This window comes from Trachinotus anak, unplaced genomic scaffold (assembly GCF_046630095.1).
Source record: "Trachinotus anak isolate AG129_WGS33_773 ecotype Australia unplaced genomic scaffold, CSIRO_AGI_Tana_v1 ptg000011l, whole genome shotgun sequence".
Lineage (NCBI taxonomy): Eukaryota > Metazoa > Chordata > Actinopteri > Carangiformes > Carangidae > Trachinotus > Trachinotus anak.
In genome coordinates this window covers 18,486,571-18,501,585 of record NW_027273862.1, presented here as the reverse complement: position 1 = coordinate 18,501,585, position 15,015 = coordinate 18,486,571, and the positions used below count along the sequence as shown (strand labels likewise).

At 40.3% G+C, this 15,015-nt stretch overlaps 2 protein-coding genes across 2 annotated transcripts; one reads left to right on the top strand and one right to left on the bottom strand.

Moving 5' to 3' along the window:
* The first annotated feature begins 1,969 nt into the window (after positions 1-1,969).
* Positions 1,970-8,740, top strand: cilp (cartilage intermediate layer protein, nucleotide pyrophosphohydrolase). Its single transcript, XM_071488668.1, has 9 exons — positions 1,970-2,100; positions 3,072-3,237; positions 3,964-4,017; positions 4,166-4,435; positions 4,614-4,793; positions 4,951-5,256; positions 5,441-5,549; positions 5,671-5,819; positions 5,992-8,740. The coding sequence occupies exons 2-9, from the start codon at positions 3,174-3,176 to the stop codon at positions 8,346-8,348; spliced, it is 3,489 nt and encodes a 1,162-aa protein (XP_071344769.1). The 5' UTR covers positions 1,970-2,100; positions 3,072-3,173; the 3' UTR covers positions 8,349-8,740.
* On the bottom strand, positions 8,695-14,731 carry eif3jb (eukaryotic translation initiation factor 3, subunit Jb). The gene is made up of 8 exons (XM_071488674.1): positions 14,578-14,731; positions 14,342-14,430; positions 12,290-12,347; positions 12,055-12,161; positions 11,842-11,938; positions 10,448-10,618; positions 10,265-10,338; positions 8,695-9,923 (listed from the first exon to the last, which is right to left on the bottom strand). Exons 1-8 carry the CDS (start codon positions 14,588-14,590, stop codon positions 9,795-9,797), a joined length of 738 nt encoding a protein of 245 aa, XP_071344775.1. The 5' UTR covers positions 14,591-14,731; the 3' UTR covers positions 8,695-9,794.
* Between the last annotated feature and the right edge of the window lie 284 nt (positions 14,732-15,015).

The window sequence follows — 15,015 nt, the reverse complement described above, 5'->3', positions numbered from 1 at the left end:
CACTTTGCCCAACATATTTTACCTGTCTGCGATCCAGTTGTTGTTTACCAGAACATGGACTGTCTGTTGCCAAGAGACCAAACTTTGTGTATTTGTGTTTGTGTGTCCGTTCTCGTGTCTCTCACTTTCCAATCCTCACATCATTACCCACCACCTCTGTCCTCCTTGTTTACGAAGACATAAAGTCCTTTGAGGTCCTAAAAAGTGCCATAAACTTGTCCTCACTAAACATAACGTGAGGTTGTGCTCATCAAACAGGACTGTTTCTCTTCAGACCTTGTTTTGTTTGACGCTGGTTCCTCTTCATTTCCTGTCAGAGGTAGCGTCTACACATTACAAGCACAATTTACTTCATGTATCCAGAGAATTACCCCAATTCAAACCTAACTTTGCTGCCGACACCAGTCATTTGTCCCTTCACCTGGCCTGGGAACTGAAAGAAGCCTGGAAAGACTGAGGTGCAGCACCAGGTTAAATTCCTCCCCTCCTGGGTGTTCTTTGCCTTGTAATTGACTCGATGAGGTCAACTAATGAATGTTGTGTGGAAAAACAACAGATCCTAGCAATTACAGATCTCTAACAGACATGACAGACGCAAGTGTACTTTCAGAATCTACTCCACATCCTCTCTCTGTCTCTGACTCTTTCTCTAGACTGTGATATTAAATGAATATGCGTGATATGAAAAGAGTGATCGCACAGAGAATTATCAACCTTTATAATATTTTTTAGCCCATTATTTTGGTTTTCTGGCCTTGCAACTGTACCGTTTTGGGTGCACACTAACTGCTCTCTCATCACTGTCTTAGGCCACATTAGCCAGATGTTTTCAATGAAAAACCCTGCACACTTGCTCAGTACCAAACAGCAGAGCATCTAGTCTGTGAACATAGTGGAGCATTTAACAGCTTAAGAGTCATTTCCCCCAGGAGTTAAACAGAAATAAAGGGAAGATTACCAGCCCAGAAACACAACTTTAGAAGGACAATAATGTTGCTCTGTATCTGCTGGATGTATAAAAATAAGACTGTTTACTGACTGACTTTATACTCCAGCCAATACAAGATTTTGATTAATGCTCTTTGGTAAAAAAAAATTACTTATACTAACATGAGTTATATTTTTGAAAGACAAGTCACTCAGCAATCTGTCTAAAGATCTGTCAGACTTACACAGTTTGATTGCAGCTAGGCTATGAAATTAAATGGCCTCTAATCACACTGCCAGACATGTAACTGTAGCTGGTCTATAGGCATTACATAACAAAGTGTAGATGCATAGCTGCACAAGATGTAAAAACCAGGAGCACAGTGTTATAGAACTCAGGACCTATGCTCAAATCCACCTCACATTCAACAGTAAAAGATATATAAATAATTCAAGGTCCATTTACGTAAAATAATATTTTCAAATGTTGTCTGCATTTTAATGCATTGTCTCTTCATATGCGCTAAACTAGCAGTTACAATTTAATATAACAAATGTCAACTTTAAATAAATCCAAAATATGTGACATGAAAGCAAGTAACATTTGTCTAGACTTACTATAAATGTACACTGGCTCTAACATGTGCTTTTAGGGGGCTTTATTTAAAACACATTAAAGAGACAGTGTGCTGTATCACATATTGGATCTCCTTCTGTCATCAGCATGCACTGTACTTTCTGCATGCAGAGTCGTGAAACAGAAGGATGCAGGCTGAGAGCAGAGGAAAAGACAAATGCCCATTTTGCCTCAATCAGCATTGATCTTGAACACGAGGGGGTCACTTTATTAATACCAGCATTTGTTACTCAGAACCCCTGACTGTCCCTCTTTCATATGTAGCACTATTTAATAACCACTGCATGTCATGGTTGTTCAATGAAGGTGATAAATTATAGGGATAATAGTGTAATCAAAAGACGCTGTGGCACACTGCCAAGAGAGGAGGGAGGAGAGGCAGGGGCGCTGGAGACAGAGAGGTATAAAAGAGACAGTGAAGGAGTGTGTTGAACCAGAGTGAGAGAACTGAGCCAGAGGAGAGAAATGTGAGACAGAAAAAAGAAGGAAAGGGTAAAGGACATTCCTAAAAACGGGATAGTGCACTCCACAAGAAGGTAAGGAAAAAACAGATTATTTAATAAGTTAATGCACCCATATCAATCTGCTATAACTATATAATTTTAATTATATAAGCAGAAGTAGGAATAAAATCTGAATGCAAGTGGATGGTTATTGCATGCATGATTACAATATCAGTAAAATAGTCAACTGCTTTACTGGTTTAAGTTTAAACTCCACTGAGTGGATGGAAACGTGGTCTCAGACTTTTGGACCCCACTGTATGTTACAGAAAGTGGAGAGTTCATTTTAATTTCAGAGCCTGTAATTTGAATAGTATTGTCATTTGTAAATGGAATCATCATCTTTATCATCTTCATGTCAGATTACTGTTGGTAATTTGCATATCTGCTAATAGTCCTTATTATAATTACACTGCACTCTAATCTATTGCATGTAACTCCTCCTGTCCAAACTTCATTCATGCATTAATTATTTTATCAATATTCTTTCTGTTCTTTCACCTTAAAAGCAACGGTGGCTTATTAGTCTGTCGTGTACAAATTTGCCAGTGTACATATGCAAACCTTGTGTATATGTGTGTGTGTGTGTGTGTGTGTGTGTGTGTGTGGGTGTTTGGATTGTGTTGCCAGTGTTTCGTCAGTGGATGCAGAAATGTTTGAATGTTCCCCTGATGAATGGTGATGGCTAACACAGATGTGTAATCTGAGTGGGGGGCTCTGTCCAGCCATGTTTTTTCACCCTGAAACCTCAAAGACAAAAAGCATGGATAACATAATCCTTACAGGCACATTTTCTCGTCTTGATAAGAACTATTGTTTAATTCAGTTTATTAAAGTTTAACAATAAAACAATAAGTGGAACATAAGTGTGTAGTTTTGTTAGTTTTATTTTGTTTTTTGTGTGGGGGTTTTGTCTCCACAGGAGTGAACAGTATGTGATAAAACCAACATTGCTAATTTGGATCCTGTTTCTTCCCCATGTTTTAACATAATCTTCCCACCAGGAGTTTCTGCTGGTGGCTTAAATCTTCTTTGGAGTTCCTGGTGTGAAAAACACACTACAAAGGTGAAAGTTCGAGGGCCAGACGTAGCAACACAGTGTGAAAATGTCACTGAGGCCTCTTCTCCTCATTTTCGGAATCACTGCAGCCACAGTTGTTATTGCTCAAGGTGGGTCTCTCACCAAAATACTGAGTTTCTGGTCTTGTTAGTGGCAGATGTGTGCGGAAACACACCACACCCTCACATGCACACATTTTAAATAACAGTCAGATCGGGACACTTGCAAATGTATACACATCAAAATAGAGTTGTGCTTTGCAGTATGTTGATAGAATAGATTAATCTAACAACGTAAAGTCAACGGAGATGCAATGTTAATGTTTAATTTAGGTTTTTTCTAGAAACATTGGCCTGCAGCGTCAAAGTATGTTTCCATTTGCAGACTTAAACTAAACTAGGCTGTCATGGTTTATAAATTACTCTTACTCCATGCTATTTTATTTATCTGTACCCCTGACCAGGTTTTTTTCAATCACTGTCAAAACTGAATTATAGTTTGCAGACTTTACAGATACACATAACTGCACTCATACGTAGTATTATTTTACATACTGTATATATCTAGAGGTGAGTAAAATTATCATAGATACTGAGTTATTTCAGAATCAGATTACTTTTTGGTTCATCACAAAGCAATGTATATTTGTCTTTGATATATTTGTCATATACCAAGAGCTGCATGTCAGACAGAGGAGTGGCTGCCCAGTTACTAATGTTTGATTTCATGTGTACGTACAGCAATTTGCAGGCCTAGCACATTGCCAGTATGAACGTCACAAACCACGTGGGACACAGTTAAGGCATTAATCACACATTTTGATTTATCTGTTGCAGGATCATGGAGAAGGGACAATAAAGAGTCCAGCCCTGCTGTCTACCACTCTGATGGTAAATTTTGTTCCAAAATTCAAAAGTAAATAGAGCGTGTAAGGTCTTTTTGTTGGTTTATTCATATTCCTAACTTGTTGTAGATGCTGAACATAAGAATAAGCTGCTACTCAGGCCATGTTTATTTCTGTACTCTCTGTTTGTCTAGAAAATTACGAGTGGACCACATGGTTCAATGTTGATCACCCTGGAGGTCGTGGAGACTATGAGCAGCTGGAGGCCATTCGCTTCTATTACCGTGCCCGAGTGTGTGAGACTCCACGGGCAATTGAAGCCAGAACCACTGAATGGGTCCCAGCCCGTGAAACTGGGGAGAAGGTCCATGCGGACCCCACTGTAGGCTTCTGGTGTCTCAATGATGAGCAAGGTCCTGAACGCAACTGCTCCAACTACGCAGTCCGCTTCCTCTGCCCCAAAGGTTTGGTCTTATAACACCTTTGACATTCATTCAGATATTGGTGTAAAAATAACACCCTGCACTCTTGAGTCCCATACTGCCTAAAAGCTTGACTTTTTTTCTGCTAGCATTCATATAAATAATACATTCCTTTTCAGGGTAATGGTTTGAATACTATTTATGCTCTATTTTCCAACAGATAACAGTGTGAAAGTTCAGGGTACCTGGGGCCCGTGGTCAGACTGGAGCCCATGTCCCGCCCTCTGTGGTCAAGTGGGGGTCCAAGTTCGCTCCAGAAACTGCCAGTCTCACTCTGTGCCTTGCAGTGGGCCTAAAGTAGAAGGGAGGGCATGCAATGGACCTGAGTGCCCAAAAACTGGTGAGTTAGCCTCAGTTTAGTTGAACAGATTCTTCTGTAATTCAATTCAGTCAGGTCTTGAATTATTATAACCTCATTTGATAAAGGACATATTTGCAAAAAGGAGTAGCTACCTGTGAACCACTCAACTTCCTATTTGTTTTATTCTACTCTTTAGATTGTTCCCTGCAGTGTGTGATGGGGAGGGTGAATGCAGAGTGTGACACATGCATGTGCGAAGAACACATCCTGTTGGGTTCTGTACGTGGTGCTGGAGGTCTCATTGCTGAAGGGGCTACCATCCTTCGCAATGGCAAGCTCCTTACCCTTACTGACCACAACGGACATTTCCGTATCCCTGGTATCTGTCCTGATGGCAACACCACCCTGACAGTCAGCCTGCAGGGTCATGCAACCCTTAATGTTGTTGTGCCCAACAGTGCTGAACGCACCTCAGTCCTCAGTGTCCAGCTAAAAAGAGCAGGTACAATAGATGTCTGGATTTACAGAAAAATATCTGATTACAGTTCACATTACCATTGTAGCTGTATCAGATTAAGATATGAAAAATAATTTTGAGCTCAATATGTACTGACAAGAAGTTTATCAATTATGTAAAGAAACTATAAGGTAATACGTTCTTTTTTTCTTCAACTGTCATCTGTCAGAGAAGCTTCATGTGTTGAGCAGCCCTGAGAGCAAAACCAGGAGGCAGGGACAAACTGTTGCCTTCTGCTGCAAAGTAACAGGAACGCCACAGCCAGACAAGTACCAGTGGTAGGATATGTTATATTGAAATTATAGTTGACAATCATTCACTGTTGTTTTTTAAATATCAAAACTATGATATATTTCACACATTTGCTTCTGCTGTCTTCCCCTCTGTATGAACTAACAGGTTTCATAATAACAGTCTCATGGAGAGGCAGTCTGACAACACCTTGATCCTAAAAGATCTGCGTCCTGAGCAGGCCGGGGAGTACTACTGCAGAGCAAGTGGTGCATCTGGGGCTATTAAGACCAAACCAGCTACACTCAAAGTCTTAGGTATGTTCTCAATAAACTGATTAAAACATTTAATACAAAGGAATGTGAATAAACAGACCTTTTCAGCATTAAGCTGAGTAATATCAATGAGGCACATACTGTATTTCACTTTAGAAAGATGGCAATATGATAAAACTAAATCAACATTTTTATTTCCACATCTCAAATACAGGTAGAAATGAACATTCATGTAACCCCAAGCCTGAATCTCACCTCATCCGTCTTCCACATGACTGCTACCAAAACAGCACAAACTCATTTTACTATGATGTGGGCAAGTGTCCCTCAAGTAAATGTGCTGGACAGCTGGACAATGGCATCAGGTGCAAAGACAAAGTGTCTTACTGCTGTGGTGTGGAAAAGATGGAGGAGAGGCAGCTAACATGCCAGGGTTACCAACTGCCCACCATGGTGGTGACTGAGTGTGGCTGCCAGAAATGTGTGGACACCAAGGCTATCGTGCATGGTAGGGCCATTGCTGCAGACAATGGTGAGCCAATGAGATTTGGCCATATCTTTATGAATGGAGTCAGAATTAGCCGCACAGGCTACAAAGGTACATTCTCCATCCAGGTTCCTCCAGACACAGAGAGGCTAGTCCTGACTTTTGTGGACAACATGCAGAAATTTGTCAACACCACAAAGGTACTTCCATTTAACACCAAAGGAGGGGCTGTTTACCATGAGATCAAACTTCTAAGAAAGAAGGCCCCTGTCACCATCAGCTCCACTGAAACCAACACTCTGGAGCTTGGGGAAGTGGAGGGCCAAGAGGCAATGGTTCAGATTCAGATTCCTCCCCATTCTTTCTATAAGGAGAATGGAGAAGTCTTCACAGGCAATGTCAATGCTAGTGTAACATTTCTTGACCCAAGAGATGTTTCCACAGCTGCTGCAGCTCAAAGTGATCTAAATTTTGTAGGAGATGAAGGAGATACCCTGCCACTGAGAACCTATGGTATGTTCTCAGTTGACTTTAGGGGGGAGGAAAGCAACGAGCCCTTGAACGCAGGTGAAGTAAAGGTGCTCCTAGATTCTGCTCAGGTGACAATGCTGGAGCACCTTGACACCATGAAGCTGTGGTCACTGAATCCTGATACTGGTCTGTGGGAGGAGGAAGGAAGTCTACAGGTGGAGAAAAAAAGAAGAGGCAAAAGGGAGGAGAGAACCTTTCTGATTGGTAACATGGAAATCAGAGAGAGACGGCTGTTTAACCTGGATGTACCAGAGAACCGCAGGTGTTATGTGAAAGTGAGGGCTTTCCGCAGTGAGCGCTTCATGCCCAGTGAGCAGGTGGAGGGAGTTGTGGTGAGTCTCATAAACATGGAGCCCACAGCTGGCTACTCCTCTAACCCACGTGCCTGGGGTCGATTTGATAGTGTCATCACTGGCCCCAATGGTGCCTGTCTTCCTGCCTTCTGTGATGAACAAAAAGCTGATGCCTACTCTGCCTATGTCATGGCAAACCTTGGAGGGGAGGAACTAGAGGCTGTCCCTTCTGCTCCCAAATTCAATCCCAACCTCATTGGGGTGCCCCAACCTTACCTGGGTAAACTCAACTACAAGCGGTCTGACCATGAAGACCCCAGGGTAAAAAAAACAGCATTCAGCATTAATGTGGCAAAACCAAGTCCAAACACAGCCGAGGAAGGCAACGGACCAGTGTACGCATTTGAGAAATTGAAAGAATGTGAGGAGGCACCATTCAGTGCAGCACACTTTCGCTTTTCAAGAGTGGAAGGAGACCGCTATGATTACAACACAGTGCCGTTCAATGAAGATGACCCAATGAGCTGGACAGAGGACTACCTGAGCTGGTGGCCCAAGCCCATGGAATACCGAGCCTGCTACATTAAAGTCAAAATCAACAGCCCACATGAGATCAATGTGCGGTCACGTAACATGGGTGGCACCCATCCCAAGACAGTTGGCCAGCTCTATGGCCTCAGAGATACTCGCAGTATCCGTGACATGGACCAGACAACGGTATCAGCTGTGTGCGTGGAGTTCAAATGCAGTGGAATGCTGTATGACCAGGAACGTGTCGATCGTACCCTGGTGAAGGTGATTCCACAAGGAAGCTGTAAGAGAGATCAGGTCAACACAATGCTTCAGGAATACCTGGTCAACCACCTGCCCCTAGCAGTCAACAATGACACCAACGAGTTCACCATGCTAGCGCCTCTTGATCCTCTAGGCCATAACTACGGAATTTATACAGTGACAGACCAGGATCCCCGTACAGCCAAAGAGATTGCACTTGGACGTTGCTTTGATGGGTCCTCAGATGGTACATCTCGTGTTATGAAGAGCAACGAGGGTGTGGCGCTGACGTTCACCTGTGGAGATCGTGAGGTGTCACGCCAGAGTGTCTTTCAAGCACAGCAGAGTTCTCAAGGTTTGACAGCAACAAGTGTCGTGAGAGAAGGCAGGCAGAACCGACGCCGGCAGAGGGCCAATGCACCTCGCAGCAGTCGCAGACGTAGCACCAGAAATCCTACAGGAAGACGCACAGACACCACAAGCTAAACACTGAAGGTCAACATGGAAGACCAAATGTTACCTACAATGAGGATGAGAGTGGAGAGTGTTAACCATGCTTTGATACAAATATTTTATATTGACTTTTTTTTCAAATTAATTGAATATGTAACTGAACAAAGCTACACCTACTTCTTGCAGCATCTTCCCAAAGAATAGCTGCAATATTTCTCTGTCATATTACATACATTTTCAACTGTACTGTCGTAAATATTTACTTGAAACTGTAAATAGAGTATTTATTGCACATGCCTTAAAAATAAGTAATCAGTGAGCTGGTTGGTGTTACATTTACAATTCTTTCATTGATGTTGTACACAAAGACAAACACAGCTTGTCCTTTTGACCAGTGATTTATTAAATTAGATGCTTAAAAAACACTGCAGATGCTGTATTTTCCACGGTATAATGTATCCAATTGTCCATGTAACATTGAAACTGGTCAAAATTGCTAGAAAAGAAAAGGAGAAATAACGCCCCTTTCAACTAACTGTAGCCCATATGAAGACATGGTGGGGTGAAGCCCATAAGCCCCCGCTCCTCATCACACTTGATACAAGCCTGCAGAAGCAATGATTAGGAGACCAGTTGTAGCAAGTTTATCCTCTTGCCTGATCCATACTTTTTCTGCATTAGTACAAATCAAATTAGTAAATTACATTTTTGTCATGCACAAAAAATACCTATATGCACTCTTTGCTCCAAATTTTCAAGGATATTCCAGAGATGTATCAAGAGAATGGCTGTGAGGTTTTAAAGTCACATTTATTATACTTGTCTATCCCTTTTATCTTACAATGAATGTCATGTGCTCTCTCACAACTACTACTTACATGTTGCATCAGTCTCAAAATCACCCAAATGCAACCTTTCCAGAGATAAAATTGAATAATGTACTGAATAATTGTTCTGCATTTGGCAACCAAAGTTATAGATACTATATACTTTCCTGTAAGAGAACCATCCACAGGTAAGTGAGACCTATAATATATACATGACATTCTGGTTAAAGAATTTGCATAGAACCTTGTGTTTCTATGTCACTACACTTATAACTGCAATACTATATCTGCCATTTTGACAGGAGCAACATTTAATAAAAAATGAGCCCAGCAAAACTCAAGACAACAGCAGTTAAAATGTATTCTCCATTGAAGCTGGGTCACCCAACAGTTACTACATGATTATGTGTGTGTGTGTGTGTGTGTGTGAGTCGAGGCTGAATGAGACTGAGAAAAGGCAATTCCATATGTATGAACATAAAGTGTTGGTGAGACTGGATGCTCCCTGGTATAGTCCCTCTGGTCACTGAAGCAAAATGAAGGGGGCAACACATAGTTCAGATTTTCCAGGATGGCACTGGACAGCATGAGAAGGTACAGCTGCATTTTTGAGGGTTGGGAGGGGGAAAGGGCAGTAGTGATGGAGCCAGTGTCACATGAAGTCCTCATAGTCTTGGGCGTATCCACCATCAAACGCTGCATAGTCAAGGTCATCTCTCAGCTGTGCTTTCAACCCACCTCCAGGTAAGACTCCTTTCTTCTTCTTCTTTCCTTTGTTTTGCTGTAAAGGCAAATAAGTCACTTTAAACAGTATAAATTATATATGAATACATATTTGCAGCAAAAAGGCTTTCTGATTTGACCTGAGAATTCTGTGGTTGAACAATGCAACAAACAAAATTATTCATGTGTATTCAGCTGACATGTTACACATTACACTTGAATTTACAAAGATATTACCACTGATTTAGATTCAGTATAGACACCACATTGAATGTTAAAGTCAATTATAAGCACACATCAAGTAACAAGGCAAGGTAAACAGCACCCCCTACTGAATATGAACATAAGATCTGAATTATCTATGAGAAAATACCAGAAATTAAGCATGTGGCCACTCACTTTTTCTTGTTTCTGTTTTTCACTAAGTAGGACTGACAGGGAATTACTGATTTTCTTCAAGTCATCTACTTCCACTGTAAGAGGGAAAAGAAAAATGGTTATTGGTCAAGCCTACTTTGACTGACATGGTGAATATGGGTAATAATCAGTAGTTCAGTAAAAATTTGAGTAAAAGATGCTTACATGAAATACAGAGTTCCCGAAACAATGAATCCAAGAAACTTGAATAATGCACAGATTTTTCAAACTGGGATATCTTTTCTTTCAGCAATTTTTCAAACTCTGTGAAGTCTTCTTTGGAAGATGGACACATGGCATCAATCCCACTGACACTGTTTGAAGTGCTGCTAACACCTGAAAAAAAATGTAAAAAGCAGTTTGATGTAACATTAACAGATGTAACAGGACATTCACAATCAGATGCAAAGCTCTGCTTTTATATTGGACATCCAGTGTGTTGCAACAATCTAGTGCAAGGGTATAGATCTGAGCTGAATTTTTGAGGGTGCTGAAATTATAGCATTAACAAAAATTACAGCACAGAAAAAGCAAAATAGGTTGGGCTCATTTGGAAACAGTATTGCCATTACATAATTTTTCCACCAGAGATTACTAGCAAGCTGATTTTTAAATACCATTGTCAGTCTTGGTCTCAAAAATGTGGTGTCAGTCGGGCCACAGACTATACAATATATTCACACTGGTTTAACAACATGCAATTACCTCCGCCAAGGATGGGGGAAGAAACCATTAAATTTTGGTGTGGATCCAATTAAAGGGGTAGATCCAGGGTTTTTTTTTTTTTTTTTTTTTTTTAAATCACTTTCAATCACTTAAATGTCTTAAATTTGCTTTTTGCTCATATTTTTTCTATATTTTCATCAGTTTCTCAGGACTGTATAGTTTGGTGCAAATCCAGATAGTTATGCGGATCGGACAAACGTGTAGGATTGTTTGGCCTTTGTGGGCGTATGCACTCGAGTGAGTGCCATTCTTTCATTAAAAAACAAAACAAAATGAAAAACATAGCTTTGTTAAAGCATGTTTAAAGGTGATTTGACACACTGTACTTGAAAAATTCTTAATGATGCTTCTGCTTTTAGTGAAACAACATACACAGGACAGGCTTAGAAAACAGCCATAAGGGTTCATAAATCCTTATATGTTGTGACAAACTGGTTACAAAGAGGGTTTTGTTGGTGGAAAAAAAAAACTTGGAATATCTTAGAAAAGCATGTTATTTTTGTAGATCCTGACACATCCAAAGTCTATATACATGGCACAGCTAAGAATGAGTATATGAGCAGGTTCAAATTAAAATTAATCACGAGTTGCAAAAACAGATACTGCATCTACAGTATCTGTTTTTGAAAAGTGGAAACCATGGTAACAATCAAGCAAAGACTTAAGTATTCCAGGCATAATTTAACATGAAATATAAATTTAAGTTGCATACTATCTTAAAAAGGTTTACAACAGTTTTACAGTTTCATGTGCACAAATTTAAGCATTATGTATTGTGGAATACTACTGATTAAAATGTTTTCTCCTTCATCTGAAAGGTGAACCTGTCTTACCAAAAGCATCTTTTGCTAGCTCCAAGTCTGCATCTTCCTGTAATTTCTTCAGTCTTAACTTCTCTTCGAGTTGTTCTTCAGGAGTGAGCTCTTCTACCTGTATTAACAGATAACACAAATATTAAAACATTATTAGATATGACAGTGGGCACAATAGTTTTGTGTCTCATAGAGAAAACTGTTAAAGCCATAAGAGGTTAAAAAGAAACTCACTTTATTCTGCAGCTGTTTATCCTTCAGTTCCTGTTGTTTCTTCTTTAACCGATTTTCTTTCTCTTTGATCTTCTCACTCAATTTTTTCTTTTCAGAAACTTTTGTCTCTGACAATTAAAACAATGGAATAAGAAAAATGTAAATGTGAAGAAAATGAAGGCAATTTAGCCTCTGTTTAACATACAATACAATTAATCCTGTTCTTGTGGGAAAAAAGTGACAGTTAAATACATACCTGTTATTTTCACCTCTCCTTTTTTCTCCTCCTCTTCTTCCTCATCATCCCAGTTGTCCTGTGAATAAAAAAAAAAAGGTGGGATAGTTATCATTCATTATTCAAGCTACATTGGCAAGCTGTGTAAAAAAACATTGAGACAAAAATTAATTTATGTTATAAAATAAATGAGTCTGTTGAAAAGTTTATATCATGCATCTGAATAATTAGGACATATGACTGACTAACATAAAAAGTACAATATAGGTGGGTGAATGTAGGTAACAAAAGTATATAATGCTGGATAAATTAGGGATAAACTAGGGATGGGTGATATTAACCTAAATTATAACATTTTGGTGAAATCAAATTATCTCAAGTGATATTTTGTTGTTATACAAATATTTGTTGTCAGATGAATCAATCTTTACAAATTGTGACTAAAAAAATCAAAATTAGTTCAGTTAATTTTTCTTTGAAACATTTAAATACTCTGAATTTTGACAGTGGCTCATTGCTTTTTAATTATGTCATGAGTGACTTTGTATACACCTCCCATATTGTGATATATAGGAAAACCTCAATATTAATATTGCATTAATAATTTCACCTATCCTACTTAATGTTGCCATAAGAAAGCACCACAAGTGCTGGGGACTGATCCAAAAACCAAGTACAAACACGCAGTTCAAGTCTGCCAAGTAGTCAGTGTTGTAATGCACTCCAATAATATCCACTTAATCGCTGTTAAACATTTAAATCCTATCCCTTAATTTCATTCAGTAATTACAGGTCTTTTCCCATATATACTTATCTGAAAAAGTCAGTACTTTACAAACTGTAAATGAAACAACTATTTTAAACATAGCGATAGACATATTACTCTTTGACCTGTTTGCAGTCTATGGTTTTGACAAACAGGCTGTGGTATTTGAGCATACTGTAAATACAAGAATAACTCAGTACAATCCATTTAGGATTGCAAACTCATTTAATTTATGTAGTTGCATGTTGGTCTTTGGTTTGCCACAAGCACTTTACCCTGCTTGCTGAATAAAACCACAGTTTGTACTCCAGAGGACATGAAATCATCACTTTCTTTAGTTTAGGTACCATATGTGACAGAAACCTGAACAATTGAAGAGGCCTCTACCAGCATTTTCCCTGGGTCAATTATCTGAGGTTTCTGGACAACGACAATGTCAACATTCAGGTAATAACCACCTGTAATGCACCATCAACTGAATACCAGTCTCCTACAAAACGCCTGCTGTCGGAAACTTCTAGGCCTAGTTCTTGGCTCAGTTGAGTCATCAACCCAGATGATGATTTCATGTGATTGTGGCTAAAGTTGGTTAGCACGCTAACGCTGCCTCATGTTAAACGAAACTCTTTTGGAATTCAGGACAACACAATTATTAACCCCACACAACCATTTCACACAACCAGCTTTGGAAAATGATAAAATAACCGTCTACACTAACCAAGTACTCAAAACCACGTACTTTAACGACGCTATCGTCGAGGTTACCTAACAGTAAAGCTCATTTTAGACGCAAGCTGACAGGGGAGCTAGCGAGTTTGCTAGCTAAGTGGCCCGGGAAGAGGTTAGCTTCAAGCTACGTTATCCAAATTAAGCTCGGCTATCCAATAATTACATCCCTCTTTATCCCTCAAACTAAAAACAGACAATGTTAGCTTCCAGAAAGCAGGTTTAATCCAAACCCGTTAACCAGTGCGCTAACATCCATTGTGGTGACGGTATGTTACGGCAGTTGAAAACCGAGTAGTAGCCAACCGTTAGCTAAGCTGGAGTTACTACGGCATGCCTGCCGGAGCCACATGAGTTAGCCGTCAGCTAACACAAAGCTAACACCGACTCAGGGGTTAGGGCTGACAGGCAGCCAGGGACCGCGGTGAAGCATGGCACCACAGCCGGGGCTACGGTATTTCTACCCACCGCTAGCTTCACACTTACCGACTGGACCCGCTATCCGCTCGCCTAACGTTCATCCGACAACCGTTGGCTTCGTTAAAACACAGGCCGTGTAAGGGTTTGTCGTGTTAATTTACCTTAACATCTTCCTCTTCGTCTTCGCCTTCCCATTTGTCCATCGCTGCCGCCTTTTTAATCGGCTCGTCGGGCTCGAAGTTGTCAGCGTCTGTAAAAACGACAACATGAAATCCGTTAGTCCGATCCACAACAAACAAGCGAGTTTGACTATAACGAAGTGCTACGCCTGTGAAACAAAGCCTGTGTCATAGCGGATGATGTACAGATAGCTATCCTTCCCAACTTAGTTTCTCACCCCAGTCCGCCATGTCGGCTGTGTTGGTTGTGTTTGACAGGCTCGCCGTTGAGTCAGTGCTGCAGCCCGCTGGCCACGTACAGGAACAGCTCCCACCTCCTGGACGTCACAGTCGGCTTATCTAACGTCCTCTCTGCCCTAGACCACCTCAGGCAACATGACACTGATCGGCTCCCCGGGTATTTTTATTTGAATTAAATAATAAACACAAGGGCCTTGCGCTTGATACGGTATATACATTATGTCAGCATGTTGCCCATATTCATAACTGCCCTTTTTTTATTTGCAATCAGTAAATAAGGAAATTGAAGTTAGTGAGCAAGTCAAATTCTGACTTACATTTTCATCATTTTTTATTTAAAATATCAGAACCTCAAAACGTTCAATATTCACTACATCACTGCCACTTCAGCATAGTTGATAGGAATTTGGTTTAGT

Excerpts from the sequence above, each read along its gene's own strand:
- cilp (XM_071488668.1), top strand. The coding sequence starts at position 3,174 with ATGTCACTGAGGCCTCTTCTCCTCATTTTCGGAATCACTGCAGCCACA. Across the intron at positions 4,436-4,613 it reads CCGCTTCCTCTGCCCCAAAG|ATAACAGTGTGAAAGTTCAG; the intron begins GTTTGGTCTTAT and ends ATTTTCCAACAG. Across the intron at positions 5,820-5,991 it reads AGCTACACTCAAAGTCTTAG|GTAGAAATGAACATTCATGT; the intron begins GTATGTTCTCAA and ends TCTCAAATACAG.
- eif3jb (XM_071488674.1), bottom strand. Across the intron at positions 12,348-14,341 it reads ACGAAGAGGAAGATGTTAAG|GACAACTGGGATGATGAGGA; the intron begins GTAAATTAACAC and ends TTTTATTCACAG. Across the intron at positions 10,339-10,447 it reads TCGGGAACTCTGTATTTCAT|TGGAAGTAGATGACTTGAAG; the intron begins GTAAGCATCTTT and ends TCCCTCTTACAG.